This window comes from Pseudophryne corroboree, chromosome 11 (assembly GCF_028390025.1).
Source record: "Pseudophryne corroboree isolate aPseCor3 chromosome 11, aPseCor3.hap2, whole genome shotgun sequence".
Taxonomy (NCBI): Eukaryota; Metazoa; Chordata; class Amphibia; order Anura; family Myobatrachidae; genus Pseudophryne; species Pseudophryne corroboree.
The window spans coordinates 44,334,477-44,351,221 of record NC_086454.1 but is presented as its reverse complement, the minus strand read 5'-3'; the positions used below and the strand labels follow the sequence as shown (position 1 = coordinate 44,351,221).

General features: G+C 49.8%; 1 protein-coding gene across 1 annotated transcript in view; it reads right to left on the bottom strand.

The window, feature by feature from the left end:
* The window catches only part of OTOG (otogelin), a 416,567-nt gene that overhangs the window by 346,751 nt on the left and 53,071 nt on the right, over positions 1-16,745 (bottom strand). Inside the window, exon 7 of the mRNA XM_063944165.1 lies at positions 9,300-9,505. Within this exon, the coding sequence (XP_063800235.1) occupies positions 9,300-9,505 (206 nt within the window). The remainder of the gene's footprint in view (positions 1-9,299; positions 9,506-16,745) is intronic.

Here is a 16,745-nt window from a genome sequence, read left to right as displayed (position 1 = left end):
ACCGCCTGTTACAGAATGCTATATATTCCTAACACCGCCTGTTACAGAATGCCATATATTCCTAACACTGCCTGTTACAGAATGCTGTATATTCCTAACACTGCCTGTTACAGAATGTTATAAATTCCTAACACTGCCTGTTACAGAATGCTATATATTCCTAACACTGCCTGTTACAGAATGCTATATATTCCTAGCACTGCCTGTTACACAATACCATATATTCCTAACACTGCCTGTTACACAATACCATATATTCCTAACACTGCCTGTTACTCAATACATATATTCCTAACACCGCCTGTTACACAATACCATATATTCCTAACACCACCTATTACACAATACCATATATTCCTAACACTGCCTGTTACACAATACCATATATTCCTAACACTGCCTGTTACTCAATACATATATTCCTAACACCGCCTGTTACACAATACCATATATTCCTAATACTGCCTGTTATACAATACCATATATTCCTAACACTGCCTGTTACACAATACCATATAATCCTAACACCGCCTGTTACACAATACCATATATTCCTAATACTGCCTGTTACACAATACCATATAATCCTAACACTGCCTGTTACATAATACCATATATTCCTAACACTGCCTGTTACATAATACCATATATTCCTAACACTGCCTGTTACATAATACCATATATTCCTAACACCGCCTGTTACACAATACCATATATTCCTAACACTGCCTGTTACAGAATGCTATATATTCCTAACACCCTCTATAACCCCTTGCGCTAATATACTTAATTAGAGGCAACAGGACATGAATAAACTCAATATAGTAGTTTTAAGATAGTTTTAATATCTATAAAATCAATCACAAAAAAAACATCACACGATTGAAATAATTAATATGCGCATATGGATAAAACCCCAAACAAAATTATATACTAATTGAGCATAAGAGGTGGATCATGTATCTAATAGTGACCACAGTTGGCTATTTGATACTCCTAAAATTGATAATGTCCTTGACTTTTGTTCCCAAATAGGACAGTCCCATTAGATGTGCTTAGAAATAATTAATGAATTATATATCATATGGTGTGGTAAATATGCAGCCTTTTTTACCAATGAATGCACTTATCCGGATGCTCACAATAACGGATGGTTCTTTACTTATGGGAGAGATGTTCGGAAATCATGGAGGAGTTGATATAACACCCGGGGCTTGGTGCACCGCAAGCACCTGTGGAGAGAAGCTCCCGTTTTCCAATTGCCATGAATGGCGTCCTCCGTCTCCCACTAAAGCTGGCTCCCGTGCACACACCTTACTGGCTTGGAGAGAGAGATGTCAGCCCGGCTCCCGGAGCTCCGCGCACCGCAGGCGCTAAACAGCTGAATATGCTCCCGTCTTTATGCCGCCGCATATAGCGTCCTCCCGTCTCCCGCTTGTCAGTCTCAGGCAGATGGTGTCAACTGGGTTACACATAGGGCACTTTCTCTTAGAGAAAGTGCCCTATGTGTGACCCAGTTGACACCATCTGATGGTCCCTATTGATGTGCAGCGCTGCCTGAGACTGACAAGCGGGAGACGGGAGGACGCTCATTGCTGTGCCTGCTGTGGGTTGGGGGCGTGGCCTAATCGCGCCCCGCGCGGCCACGCCCCCTTATGCAAATTCCGGGATTTTTTTTTTTTATTTTTTTTTAATGGTATTTTGGCCCCTCAGCTAGAGGTAAATCCAGAGGAGGTGGTCGCTCCCCCTACACACCCGCACAGGGAGAAGAAAGCAGGGAGACTGCTGCCTCCCTGCAACACCACAGACCTGCCAACACGCAGCAGCGTGTGCTGACTGTAGCACAATGCTGCCGCTGTTGCTGGCAGGACGGGGGAGCTTCTGAGCTGGGACAGAGCTACTCCAGCCGGGGGGCCCCCTAAAACTGTGGGGCCAACGGTACGTACCGCCTGCCCCCCCCCCCCCCTTAATCCGGCTCTGCTGCTGGAACCCCCCCCCCGTAATCCGTACCCCCTGATGCCCCCTCTCCAGGGCCGGCTCGAGGCATGTTCGACTCGAGCGGCCGCGCAGGGCGCCACCCTTAATGGGCGCCGTGCGCTGGCGCCGCCATGTCGGAGCCTGGAGCCGGCCCTGATCTCCCCTGCTGTCCTCCGAGTCCCGGTTGGCACTGTGCGCTATGCGGCGCCGGCGTCTGATGTCAGACACCGGCGCCGCACAGCGCGCACAGACAGCGGGCGCGCACAGCAGCACTCACCCTCCCTCGGCCTTGGCAGCACAGCAGCACTCACCCTCCCTCGGCCTCGGCACAGCAGGTACTGGGGGCACATGTGGCACTGTGGGGGGCATTTATCTGGCACTGTGGGGGCATTCATTTATCTGGCACTGTGGGGGGGGGGGACATTTATCTGTGCACTGTGAGGGGGCATGTATGTATCTGGCACTGTGGGGGCATTTCTGTATCTGGCACTGGGGGGGCATATCGGCACTGTGGGGGCATGTATGTATCTGGCACTGTGGGGGTATTTATGTATCTGGCACTGTGGGGGTATATCTGCACTGTGGGGGCACTTATTTGTCTGGCACTGGGGGCATTTATTTATCTGGCACTGGGGGCATTTATTTATCTGGCACTGTGGGGGCACTTATTTATCTGGCACTGGGGGCATTTATTTATCTGGCACTGTGGGGGCATTTATTTATCTGGCACTGTGGGGGCATATCTGCGCTGTGGGGGCATTTATGTATCTGCACTGTGGGGGCATGTATGTATCTGGCACTGTGGGGGCATTTCTGTATCTGGCACTGGGAGGGCATATCGGCACTGTGGGGGTATTTATGTATCTGGCACTGTGGGGGTATATCTGCACTGTGGGGGCACTTATTTATCTGGCACTGGGGGCATTTATTTATCTGGCACTGTGGGGGCATTTATTTATCTGGCACTGTGGGGGGCATTTATTTATCTGGCACTGTGGGGGGCATTTATTTATCTGGCACTGTGGGGACATATCTGGCACTGGGGGCATTAATGTATCTGGCACTGTGGGGGCATATCTGGCACTGGGGGCATTAATGTATCTGACACTGTGAGGGGCAATAATGCATCTGGCACTGTGTGGGCACTTATGCATCTGGCACTGGGGGCATTTATGCATCTGGCAATGTGTGGGCATTTATGTATCTGGCACTGGGGGCATTTATGTATCTGGCCCTTTGGGGGCATATCTGGCACTGTGGGGGCATTTTTATATATGGCACTGTGGGTGCATATCTGGCACTGTGTGGCCATTTATGTAGCTGGCACTGCTGGGGGGCATGTCACGTGTAGCTGGCACTGCTGGGGGGGGCATGTCACCTGTAGCTGGCACTGCTGGGGAGCATGTCGCGTGTAGCTGGCACTGCTGGGGAGCATGTCGCGTGTAGCTGGCACTGCTGGGGAGCATGTCGCGTGTAGCTGGCACTGCTGGGGAGCATGTCGCGTGTAGCTGGCACTGCTGGGGGGCATGTCACGTGTAGCTGGCACTGCTGGGGAGCATGTCATGTAGTGTTCCCGCTAGGCGTCTGTGGCTAGGCAATGTGTCTCAGTGCTGTGCCTGGCGCAAAGTGTATAGGAGGTTCTACCTGGTGCAGTGTGTATTAGCTGCACTACTGTGTGGTGTAATGCAAATTGCCACTATTATGTGGCCACATACCTTCCCCACGAAGTAACTCCCCTTAATTTCTGTATCTGGCACTGGGAGGGCATATCGGCACTGTGGGGGTATTTATGTATCTGGCACTGTGGGGGTATATCTGCACTGTGGGGGCACTTATTTATCTGGCACTGGGGGCATTTATTTATCTGCACTGTGGGGGCACTTATTTATCTGGCACTGGGGGCATTTATTTATCTGGCACTGTGGGGGCATTTATTTATCTGGCACTGTGGGGGGCATTTATTTATCTGGCACTGTGGGGGGCATTTATTTATCTGGCACTGTGGGGACATATCTGGCACTGGGGGCATTAATGTATCTGGCACTGTGGGGGCATATCTGGCACTGGGGGCATTAATGTATCTGACACTGTGAGGGGCAATAATGCATCTGGCACTGTGTGGGCACTTATGCATCTGGCACTGGGGGCATTTATGCATCTGGCAATGTGTGGGCATTTATGTATCTGGCACTGGGGGCATTTATGTATCTGGCCCTTTGGGGGCATATCTGGCACTGTGGGGGCATTTTTATATATGGCACTGTGGGTGCATATCTGGCACTGTGTGGCCATTTATGTAGCTGGCACTGCTGGGGGGCATGTCACGTGTAGCTGGCACTGCTGGGGGGGGCATGTCACGTGTAGCTGGCACTGCTGGGGAGCATGTCGCGTGTAGCTGGCACTGCTGGGGAGCATGTCGCGTGTAGCTGGCACTGCTGGGGAGCATGTCGCGTGTAGCTGGCACTGCTGGGGGGCATGTCACGTGTAGCTGGCACTGCTGGGGAGCATGTCATGTAGTGTTCCCGCTAGGCGTCTGTGGCTAGGCAATGTGTCTCAGTGCTGTGCCTGGCGCAAAGTGTATAGGAGGTTCTACCTGGTGCAGTGTGTATTAGCTGCACTACTGTGTGGTGTAATGCAAATTGCCACTATTATGTGGCCACGTACCTTCCCCACGAAGTAACTCCCCTTAATTTTTGCTGCGCGCCTTCGGCGCGCACTGTCCATGCTTTCGCATATAGGTATGAGAACAACAAGCAGTATGTACATCATTTTGCCCTCCTAACTTAAAAATGTGCCCTCCCTGTGATCAGCACCATGCCCTAAAAAGTGAACACTATCATGTGTAGCTGGCACTGCTGCGGGGCATGTCATGTGTAGCTGGCACTGCTGCGGGGCATGTCATGTGTAGCTGGCACTGCTGCGGGGCATGTCATGTGTAGCTGGCACTGCTGCGGGGCATGTCATGTGTAGCTGGCACTGCTGCGGGGCATGTCATGTGTAGCTGGCACTGCTGCGGGGCATGTCATGTGTAGCTGGCACTGCACATTATGTGTATCTGGCACTATACTGGAGACATTGTGTGTAAGGAACACTACTGTGGCTATGTGTAAGGCTGCTAATTGTGTGAAAATATGTTTATAGTTTGATGATATGAAGTTACGATGCCACGCCCACTTTTCCAGAGGCCACACCCACTTTCCCAGAGACCACACCCACTTTTCCGGGAGCGCGCATGGGGGGGGGGGCGCTTTTACATTTTCTCGCTCAGGGTGCTAGTAGGCCTGGAGCCGGCCCTGCCCCTCTCCCTGTCTCCACTATTCACCGCTGCTCTGCTAAGCAGAACAGCGAGTACAGGAGCTTTCCAACTGCCCCCCCCCCCCCACCGCCGGACACTGCGACCCGCGGGTGGGACAGCGGGACAGACCCCAAAAAATGGGACTGTTCCGCGAAAATCGGGACATTTGGGAGATATGGGGGTGTGTGAGGGGTATGTCATACAGACAGACGGGCACCGGCTCACTGTGTGCTTGACCCCCCACATCGGCATACTCAGCAGGGTCTCTCTGGTGCGGAGGAGCGTCACTTTCTGACACACTCCACGCTTCTTAGCTGCAGTTTAGTGGGGCACCTGCCGCTGTGCAGGTTCCATACTGCCTCTGTTATCTCCAGCCCCGGCAACCCCACCGCTAGCTGCAGCGCTGCCACCCGCAGTGGAGTGCGCCCAGCTCATTCACACACTTTAGCTGGCGGGTAGCGCTGCAGAAATCCGAGCTGCTTGCAGGCTCTGACCCACTCCTCCCTCCAGCCGCAGCGTCTCCTGGGAGCTAACCAGTCACTCCCAGTCTCCCCTTACCACAGTGCCCGGAAGCCGTGAGGTCCGCGCCACGTGCATGCTATGACCCCCTCCTCCCTCCAGCCGCAGCATCTCCTGGGGGCTAACCAGTCATTTCCAGTCTCACCTTACCACAGTGCCCGGCAGCTGCGCGAGGTCTGCGGTGTGTGACTGAGGAGGAGGGGAGGGATGCGGACTGGCAGAGAAAGCAGGACTCCAGCCTGAGAGAGTCAGCCATGCCAAGTCTCCAGCAGCAGCAGATCCCAACAGGTTGGAATGGAACAGCAGCAGCCAGCAGCAGTGACTCCGGTAAGACACATCTGTCTGTCACCACTGTTTTGTCCCTAATACCAATCTCTCCCGTGCCCTGTGTTCTGTCATGTCCCTGTCACCCCTGGCCTTGCCCTGCCACCCTTATTCTGGCCCTTTCACCCTTATCCTGGCCCTTTCACCCTTATCCTGGCCCTGTCACCCTTATGCTGGCCCTGTTACCCCTATCCTGGCCCTGTCACCCCTGTGCTTGCCCTGTCAACCCTATACTGGCCCCGTCACCCCTGTCCTGGTCCTGCCGCCCCTACCCTGGCCCTGTCACCCCTATCCTGTCCCTATCATTTCTGTCCTGGCCCTGTCACCCCTGTCCTGGCCCCGTCACCCTTGTCCTGGCCCCGTCAACCCTGTCCTGGCCCCGTCAACCCTGTACTGACCCTGTCACCCCTGTCCTGGCCCTGTTACTGCATACCCTCCAACTACCTTTTATGGCATGTACAGTACCCGCAGCGCCTCCAGACCTCTCCCCAATGCACTACACCTCCGCACCTTCCCCTCCACCACATGCGGCACTCCACCCCTCCCCCACATGCTGTGCCTCCAGACCCCCTACACCACCCGTGGCTCCCACTCCTCCACCCCTTCACCACCCACAGCACCTCCAGGCCCCTTCCACCATTCACCCCCCTTATACGTCTCCCCCCACACCTGCCCCCCTCCACCCGCAGCATCTGCAGACACCCTCCTCCATCAGCGGTCCCCCCCTCACCCACCCCTCCCCCACCAATGGCACCCCCGCACCTGCCCCTCCACCACCGCCGCAACACCCGTACCTGCCCCTACCCTACCCATGGTGCCTGCGGTCCCCTACCCAACCCCCGGCACACCCATCCCACAGCACCTCCGGAACCCTTCACCCATCCACAACATCCCCACACCTGCCCCTCTCCCACCCGTGGCACCCCTGCCCCTCCCCCACTTGCAGTGCCTCCGGACCCCTCCCCCATCTGCATCCCCCACTCCTCTGCCCCTCCCCCACGCGCAGCACCTCCCGAACCTTCCCCATCCGGGCCCCACCCCCACTTCTGCCTCCCCTCCACCCGCAGCATCTACAGACACCATCCGCAGTCCCCCCCGCACCCGCTACATTCTGTACATCGTGCCCTGCAGGTGCTGTTCACGCCGTCGCAAGGGGCTGCGCCTCCTTCACCATCGCACGCCCTTTCATTGTGCAATATTTAACCACTAACAAAGGAATGCAGGTAATACTCCATATAATACAAATATTAAACCCCAGAAAGGCATGCAAGGGTTAAGGGGGCGTAGCCCCTTGCGACGGTGTGAAGAGCGCCCGTAGGGCGCGATGAAGCACCTAGTTAAGTATATTAGCGCAAGGGGTTATAGAGTTTGTTCAAGTTTACATCTGGTTTTAGTCAGGTGGGATTGTGTTGGCTATATCCACAGGCCACTATACCTTTTGCTGCTTTATAGACTATATGAGTTGTAAGAATTACTAATATTAAATTATATCTTAAGTATTTTTGTGGGATAGACTGTGGATACATGCACCCATCCGCAATTATATAAACAACTAGCGCCAGACACTATTAGTGATATTCCTAACACCGCCTGTTACAGAATGCCATATATTCCTATCACCGCCTGTTACAGAATGCCATATATTCCTAACACCGCCTGTTACACAATACCATATATTCCTAATATCGCCTGTTACACAATACCATATAATCCTAACACTGCCTGTTACACAATACCATATATTCCTAATACCGCCTGTTACACAATACCATATATTACTAACACCGCCTGTTACACAATATAATCCTAACACCGCCTGTTACACAATACCATATATTCCTAACACCGCCTGTTACACAATACCATATATTCCTAACACCGCCTGTTACACAATACCATATATTTCCAACACTGCCTGTTACATAATACCATATATTCCTAACACCGCCTGTTACACAATACCATATATTCCTAACACTGCCTGTTACACAATACCATATATTCCTAACACCGCCTGTTACACAATACCATATATTCCTAACACCGCCTGTTACACAATACCATATATTCCTAACGGGTCTGGGACTCCAGGTCGACACCAAAAAGGTCGACACACCTTAGGTCGACACCAATTGGTCTACACACCCTAGGTCGATGTGGACAAAAGGTCGACATGAACAAGGTCGACATGGAAAAGGTAGACGTGAGTTTTTATGGTTTTTTTTGTTGTCGTTTTCTTCGTATAGTGACGGGGAAGCCCAATTAGTGCACCGCGTCCCCTCGCATGGCTCACTTTCGGGCAAGGTGCCTCGCTGCGCTCGGCACAGGTTACAGTCGTAGTCCACGTGGATCGTCAAGTATGGAAAAATTAAAAAAATTAAAACATTTTTTTTTTAAACCTCATGTCGACCTTTTGACCTAGTACATGTCAACCTAATGCTCAGGTTGACCTTCAGTGGTCGACCTAATGACTGTCGACCTAAATTGTGTCGACCTAACAACCGTTTTCCAAGGCCGTCAGTTTCCAAAGCCTGGGTTTATGTGACCTTGCTGGTCTGGTTGAAGTGGAGGGAACCATCGCTCTAACACCGCTGGCTGCAAAGAATGAGAGAACCATGCTCAGATGAGTGGCCACCATGGCGGGATCAGAAGACCACACCTATGTAATTGTACACATTCCTCAAGCAACATCTGAGTGTCCATTGCCCACTTTCCGGCATGAAACATACTGCGGCACAAGGTACCTGCTCTATTACCTGTCGCTGCTAATATACCTGCCGGATGGCCCATAGTATTAAAAGACTTCTCTCATCATGCTAAAACATATTGTGCCTCCTTGATGGCTGATATAAGACACAAATGCCTGGCTGCCTGAGAAAACTAAGGGGCATACTGAAATGGGTGCATTGTTTCTTTTCTTCACGTGGTGGGTGAAAGTGCGGCTGCCCGTAGGGTTTTTTCTATTCAATTGGCCGCAAGAATTTTAGGTGGGGTAATTTCAATAGGAATTAATTCAACTTTTTTTTCTTGCAGCCCCTACCACGTGGTAATCCAAGACAAGACCCAGTGCCATCTTGTGTGACAATTAATGAATAATCACAAATGTATTAATATAATGCTCTATAACAACACATTTTCTCGTACAGGATAAACACTATCATCGCAGGGAAAAAATCCAACTCACCGTAACTCGTCACCAGATCGTCCTGAGGGATCCAGTTATTATTCCCACAAAGTCCTTGGGTTCTGCCAACATAGTCCAGGCTCATCCTGAGGTAAACGGAGGACCTGCTATCCCAAGCCAAGGTAAACACGTACTGCTGCCTCACAAGCACGTAGCCCGAGATGGTTTCTATCGTCACGCTGCCCACTGTGTATGGCAAACGTACCCTAGAAAATGTAAATGGAAAATAAGTAAGTAGGGATTGCGCCTAAATTTCACTGTCCCCACAAAAATAAAAATAAATCAGTTCTAACCTATATGATCTCATTAGGGAAGACTCATCGGTACTCTACCGTCTAGACTGTCTACACTCTGCCTGACCCCACCTCCATTCCATCCTTGTACTTCCCTGTAAAACCCATTCCTCATAAGTAATAGTAAGTGCCACCTTATGTACTTAGAGGGTGATTCAGATCTGATTGCTGCTGTGTATTTTCGCACAGTGGGAGATCAGGTAGTAACAGCGCATGCGTATGCACCGCAATGTGCACGAGCGTCGGACAACAACAAAGGGCATCGCCTGTCAGTGACGGGATGGTCGGGTGTTTGCAAGGAGGTTGACAGGAGGAAGCGGTTTGTGGGTGGTAACTGACCATTTACTGGGATCGGGGTCGGATTGGCCCACAGGGGTACCAGGGAAAGCACCGGTAGGCCCGACTGCCTGAGGGGCCACTCCTTCCTCTAGGTATCAGGTTCCAGACTGTGCACTTGTATTATACATGGTAGATATGTTGCATTACACTGCACTAAACTATTGTGTATTTCAAGCCTGTGTGGAGGCTGGCCACACCCCCTTTGTAGGCTGGCCACACCTCTAAGTATGGGCCCCTATAACTGTTCTCATCGCACTGTAGGAGTAAGTCCTGGGCTGCGCAGAGAATGCACACAGTGGAGTTTTGCAGCTCGGTGTACACATAGGATCGCACACTTTCACGGCGAATATACACTCCTCCTGGGGGCGGCGACTATCTGAATGCAGGACAGCAAAGTTTGCAGCCCAGCGATTAGGTTTGAATCACCCCCGTATATCGCCCTAGCAAGGTATCGGCAGATTCGTCTAAACTTCCATTAAAAATATTATGAAGCCAACACAAAGAAAAATAATTCTTCAAAGTGTACAAGTGTAAAATATAATGATATACAGTAAAACTGAACTGTTTGCAATGATTTCCATCCACCAGCCCCTGGGTGGTCCCATACGGCTGAGGGCAAGGTTCTATTTTGCGGCCAAAATAAAACAGTTCAGTGTTTAAGGGGTATACATACAAGATCCCGGCTGTCTGGATCAGGGCAGCCAAAATACCGTCGCCGGAATCCCGACACGTGTCAGAACACCAATGTCAGAATCCCGACCAGGTCAGCATCCCGACGCCAGAATATCGACAGCTGGGATCCTGAAAGTAAGTGTGGCCGGGAGGGTTAGGCGGGGGAGATGGGCAGGTTTAGCCGTTACCCGGGGGAGGGGGGGGGGGGGGTTAGGGTTAGTCTGCGGAAAGGTGGGGGATTAGGTTTAGGCACTAAGGAGGGGGGTTAGGGTTAGGCTGAGGAAAGGTGGGGGGTTAGGTTTTACGCACTACGGGGGGAGGTTAGGATTAGGCTGTGGTAAGGGACGGTTAGAGGTAGGGGGGAAGGTAGAATACTTACCTCACCCCTGTGAGGATCGAGGCCACATTGTGACTGTCGGCAATCCATCCGCCAGGATCACATACTGATCCCGCTGAGGGCACAGACTGGGAAATGTGCTGGAGGCAGTGATTTGAGTCCCAGCATAGGCTCTTTTGGACCTTGGACCAGTCACTCTGTGTCCACGTATCCCAGGCCCCAAAATGGTGTGTATTAGATTCTATAAAATCTTTTAGCTGCTGCTATAGGCCGTTATACACTGCTCAAAAAAATAAAGGGAACACTGATATAACCCATGGAGGTCTGGATTTGGAGTCACACTCAAAATTAAAGTGGAAAAACACACTACAGGCTGATCCAACTTTGATGTAATGTCCTTAAAACAAGTCAAAATGAGGCTCTGTAGTGTGTGTGGCCTCCACGTGCCTGTATGATCTCCTTACAACACCTGGGCATGCTCCTGATGAGGTGGCGGATGGTCTCCTGAGGGATCTCCTCCCAGACCTGGACTAAAGGATCCGCCAACTCCTGGACAGTCTGTGGTGCAACGTGGCGTTGGTGGATGGAGCGAGACATGATGTCCCAGATGTGCTCAATTGGATTCAGGTCTGGGGAACGGGTGGGCCAGTCCATAGCATCAATGCCTTCGTCTTGCAGGAACTGCTGACACACTCCAGCCACAAGAGGTCTAGCATTGTCTTGCATTAGGAGGAACCCAGGGCCGACCGCACCAGCATATGGTCTCACACGGGGTCTGAGGATCTCATCTCGGTATCTAATGACAGTCAGGCTACCTATGCGGCCCCCCAAATAAATGCCACCCCACACCATTACTAACCCACTGCCAAACCGGTCATGCTGGAGGATGTTGCATGCAGCAGAACGTTGTCCTTGGCGTCTCAAGACTCTGTCTCGTCTGTCACATGTGCTCAGTGAGAACCTGCTTTCATCTGTGAAGAGCACATGGCGCCAGTTGCAAATTTGCCAATCTTGGTGTTCTCTGGCAAATGCCAAACGTCCTGCACGGTGTTGGGCTGTAAGCATAACCCCCACCTGTGGACGTCGGGCCCTCATACCACCCTCATGGAGTCTGTTTCTGATCGTTTGAGTAGACACATGCACATTTGTGGCTTGCTGGAAGTCATTTTGCAGGGCTCTGGCAGTGCTCCTCCTGTTCCTCCTTGCACAAAGGCGGAGGTAGCAGTCCTGCTGCTGGGTTGTTGCCCTCCTACGGCCTCCTCCACGTCTCCTGATGTACTGGCCTGTCTCCTGGTAGCGTCTCCATGCTCTGGACACTACGCTGACAGACACAGCAAACCTTCTTGCCACAGCTCGCATTGATGTGCCATCCTGGATGAGCTGCACTACCTGAACTTGTGTGGGTTCTAGGGAGGTTATTCAGGCACGTGGAGGCCACACACACTACTGAGCCTCATTTTGACTTGTTTTAAGGACATTACATCAAAGTTGGATCAGCCTGTAATGTGTTTTTCCACTTTAATTTTGAGTGTGACTCCAAATCCAGACCTCCATGGGTTAATAAATTTGATTTCTATTGATAATTTCTGTGTGATTTTGTTGTCAGAACATTCAACTATGTAAAGAAAAAATTATTTAATAAGAATATTTCATTCATTCAGATCTAGGATGTGTTATTTTAGTGTTCCCTTTATTTTTTTGAGCAGTGTATATTTTTCAGAAGGTTCCCATAATGGTTACAGCCTCCTATCTACGTGAAATCCAGTCACTGTGTGGCTTATTTATGTGGTCCAATAAAATACCCAGACGCTGCAGAACATGGTTGGCTAATTAATGGTGGTGTAGGACTACCCGTTTTTGAGCATTATTTTTATGCAACACAGTTGAGCCACATTGTGCCTTGGCACATAGTAGAGGGGAGTAAAAAACGAGTCCTCCTTGCAAGTGACATGGTGGGTGACCATTCCATGAGCTTTCTTCCATGGCTTCCTCCAATTATGAGACCAGCCTCAGTTCTGGAGGGTCCCTGTGTGAGGGCCGTATTGCAGGTATGGGATAAACTGAACAGACTTTTAGATTTAAGGTGACTTTGCTCCCCCAAACTCTGCTGACTTGTGTGAAAAATATGGTAAGCCCTTTACAAAATGAGATAACCCACTTCATTTGAGCGCAGCCATATTTATGATCCAAGGTGCAAGGGCAGTATCTCAATGTTCTATTCGTTATTAACCGCTTCACACTCTGAGTTCAAGGAACCATTTGAGCGGATCTGGGAGCGGGACCTGGGAATTAGCCTAGAGCAAAGGTTCTCAAACTGTGTGCCGTGGCACCCTGGGGTGCCTCAAGGCACTTGCAGGGATGCCTTGCATTGGTGGTTCGGGACCAATTCAAATTATTTACGGTCAATGTCATAGGCAAATCCAGCACTGGTGGCTGTCAGTCATAAAATATGTGGACAAACAGAAGCAAATCTTGTCCATCACCCCACAACTGACTCTAAGGATGACATATAAACACTATTTACTTAATTTAATATTTTTTTGCAAACTTCTCAATAAGAAACTTGGCCTAGGGGCGCCGTGAAAGAAATTCTGTTACTTTAGGGCGCCGCAATTCAAAAAAGTTTGGGAACCACTGGCCCAGGGGACAAAGAATGGACGGACATCAGGCAATGGGTGGCTAAAGTTTCTATTAACACCTACATAAAGGGAAATTCTTTTAAAGTGTATTCACACTGGTACATGGTGCCTAAAAGGCTGAACCATATTTTCCCGGGCCCCCTACCTAAGGACTCATTACATGTGCTCTACTGTAAGCCCCTGAGATCTTTATGTAAACCTCAAAATAAATTGTGTGGCCACATTCATAATGTGGCTAAACTTTGATTGCTGTAAATTGGAAGCACAAGAGGCTCCCTCAATGCAAGCCTTACTTGGTAAAATTTGGTACATACTTCGATGGAGTATGCAACGGCCCTTCTTAATGATACTGTACTTAAATTCCATGGACCCTTCGTACTCTTCCTGTCAGAGATTGCTACCTGGAACAGTATGAAGCTTGTCCTTTCCCGGTTACTTAGTGTACCGAATGTTGCCTACTCCTCTGACCCCAGGTCCCCCCCGGCCAATACCTCTCTTCTTTTCACTATTTCACTTATTTTGATTTTATTTGTTACAGTAATTGTAAAATTAATAGTTTAACAATAATTGTGATGTACAGTTCATGTGAGATGTTCAATGCTTTCTTTGTATTCCATTGCACACGATCTACATTTTTCATTATGAAGTATTTCATGACAACTATTTTACTAAACAAAGGCATCTATAAAAAAAAAATAGCACAATAGTAAAAAAAAGTACACCCTCTTTCATATCTGCGTATCATCTAAAACTCACCTAGACCCAAATGTATTAAGCCTTAGCCTTAGCAAGAGATAAATTGGAGACAGATAAAGAGTGATAACTGACCAGCCAATCAGCTCCAAGTACTAATTATCTGTGCCTGGGCTTGTTGGATGGGCCCAGTGCGGGCGCTGCCTGGTCAGCTGCAATGGTGGGCAAATGTCGACCCTGTGCGGCCGTTGGCACCTTCTGTGTGGTCACCGGCAACGGATTTGGCCATATAACCCTACTCCGTACCCAGGCCCGTGGCCTCTGTCGGTTAATTGTTACATTTTATGTACCACTGTTTGCTATTTGTATCTCCTTTTTTTCCACCTGTAATTACTTTATTAATTTGTTACCTGTAATTACAATTTGTTATGTTTCTAGACAAGGTCTTCTAAGCTACAATAAATGAAACCTTTATAAAAGACAAAAGAACGTGAAGAAGTCACATGTGGAATAGACATACACCCGTACTGCTCAATAAAGAAAGTCATGTGAGCCAGGTGCTGCTAATCCGTATCTGATTGTTAGGAAGTGCCACCACTTCTATATAACTGCAGAACCTTTGACAGCTTAGGCCATGGAGAAGAGATATCTGTAATGATCTCAGAGAAGTTATTGTTGGTGTCCATCAGTCTGGAAAGGGTTAGAAGCCTACTTTCACACAATGTCGCTCATTCTACTGTAAGAAAGATCATTAACGTATGGACAGCACTGAACACCGCTGCCAATCTTCCCAGCAAGGATCAGACAGTATGATGCTCCAAGAAAGCTGAAAACACAAAGAAGCTACATCCCAAAAACCTACAGGGTAAATGTTAAAATTCATGACCCATCAGAAAAGAGGCAAAGCAAGTATAGACTGGTAGCCAGGAGAACACCCCATCACCAAACATCAAACACAGTTCGGCTGACATTTTCAAAGTTGTTTATGAACAAACACAAGACTTCTAGAAGAATGTCCTCTGACCATAATGGGTCTTAAAACACGGCACCACGTTTGACAAAAACCATACTTTGCGTCTCACTACAAGAACTTCCAATCCTCAAGAACAATGGCGGAAGGGTGATACTCCGGGTACGTTTTGCAGCCACAGGATTTGACATTTGTAAATCACTGAGCCCATCATGTACTCCTTTCTACATCAGCTTATTATTGAGGAAAACGTAAGACCATCTCTTCAACCGAAGCTTGGCCGAAATCAGATATTGCAACAGGACAGTGGGCCTAATTAAGACCTGATTGCACCTCTGTGAATTTGCAGAGGTTTGCTATCAGATAGTCGCCGCCCAGACAGAGTGAAAATCCGCCCCGTGCAAGTCTGCGTACGCCGTGCGAAAAGCTTTGCAAACACCGGTCAGCTGCAAATCCGTTCACAACTCACTCGCCATTGAATGATTCTTCCAGTCTGTGCGCAGCCCAGGACTTACTCCTACAGTGCAAAGGAAACAGGCTGATCGGGCCGGAGCGGACGTTACACACACGCCCAGAAAATGCTTGGGAACGCCTGCGTTTTTCCTGACACTCCCAGAAAACGGCCAGTTACCACCCCCATATGTCCACTTCCTGTCAATCAGCCTGTGTTCACCTAGCGATCAAAAAAGACGCTGGATTTGTTCACAGTTTGGTCTCGCGCTTTCGCATTATCATCCGTACGCATGCGCAGTCATTCGATAATCAGACGATGTGCGATTTCACACAACAGCGATCAGATCTGAATTAGGCCCAATGATCCTAAGTACCTGTTGTGGCTGCACCTTAAGAAAGCGGTGCAGGGGCATTTTAAGAGCTGGTGGGAGCCGCCGACCCTGCAGTGGACGACACAGTGGTCGGCCCATGACAGATATTACAATCGAGCTGATTAAAAACTAATGTCCTCAAACATCAATGAGCTGCAGCAGTTTGGTCCAAATGTAGAGGCTGATAAATCCACGCACCGTTACTTCCCTAATTGCTGCCAAATGTGGTTCTACAAAGTACTGTAACTACTTTTACGCACGGGGATTCCGTATGTTGGTTTATTTTTGTGCAATAAATAAGGAGATTTATTCAATTAGGGTCGGATCCATTCCGACATGCATTTGTCGGAATGGATCCGACAACCCCAATTCAAATCTCATCTCAATTCAACTTTTAAAAAGTCAAATTGAGATGAGGGACCCAGAGGAGGAGAGGAGGAGAGGGGGAGGAGCCGCGGGGAGACCAGCGGGGACAGCCGCGGGCAGACGGAGGAGAGCAGCGCTACAGTAGCGCTGCAGGAGGATGTCACAAAGCCGCCCGACCTCACGGCAGTGTCCACCCAGCTCCAGCAAGCGTGACCTCACTTGCTGGAGCCGGGTGGACGCTGTCGTGAGCGGCGCGGCTGTGAGACATCCTGCTGCAGCGCTGCGCTGTAGCGCTGATCTCCCCTGTCTGCCC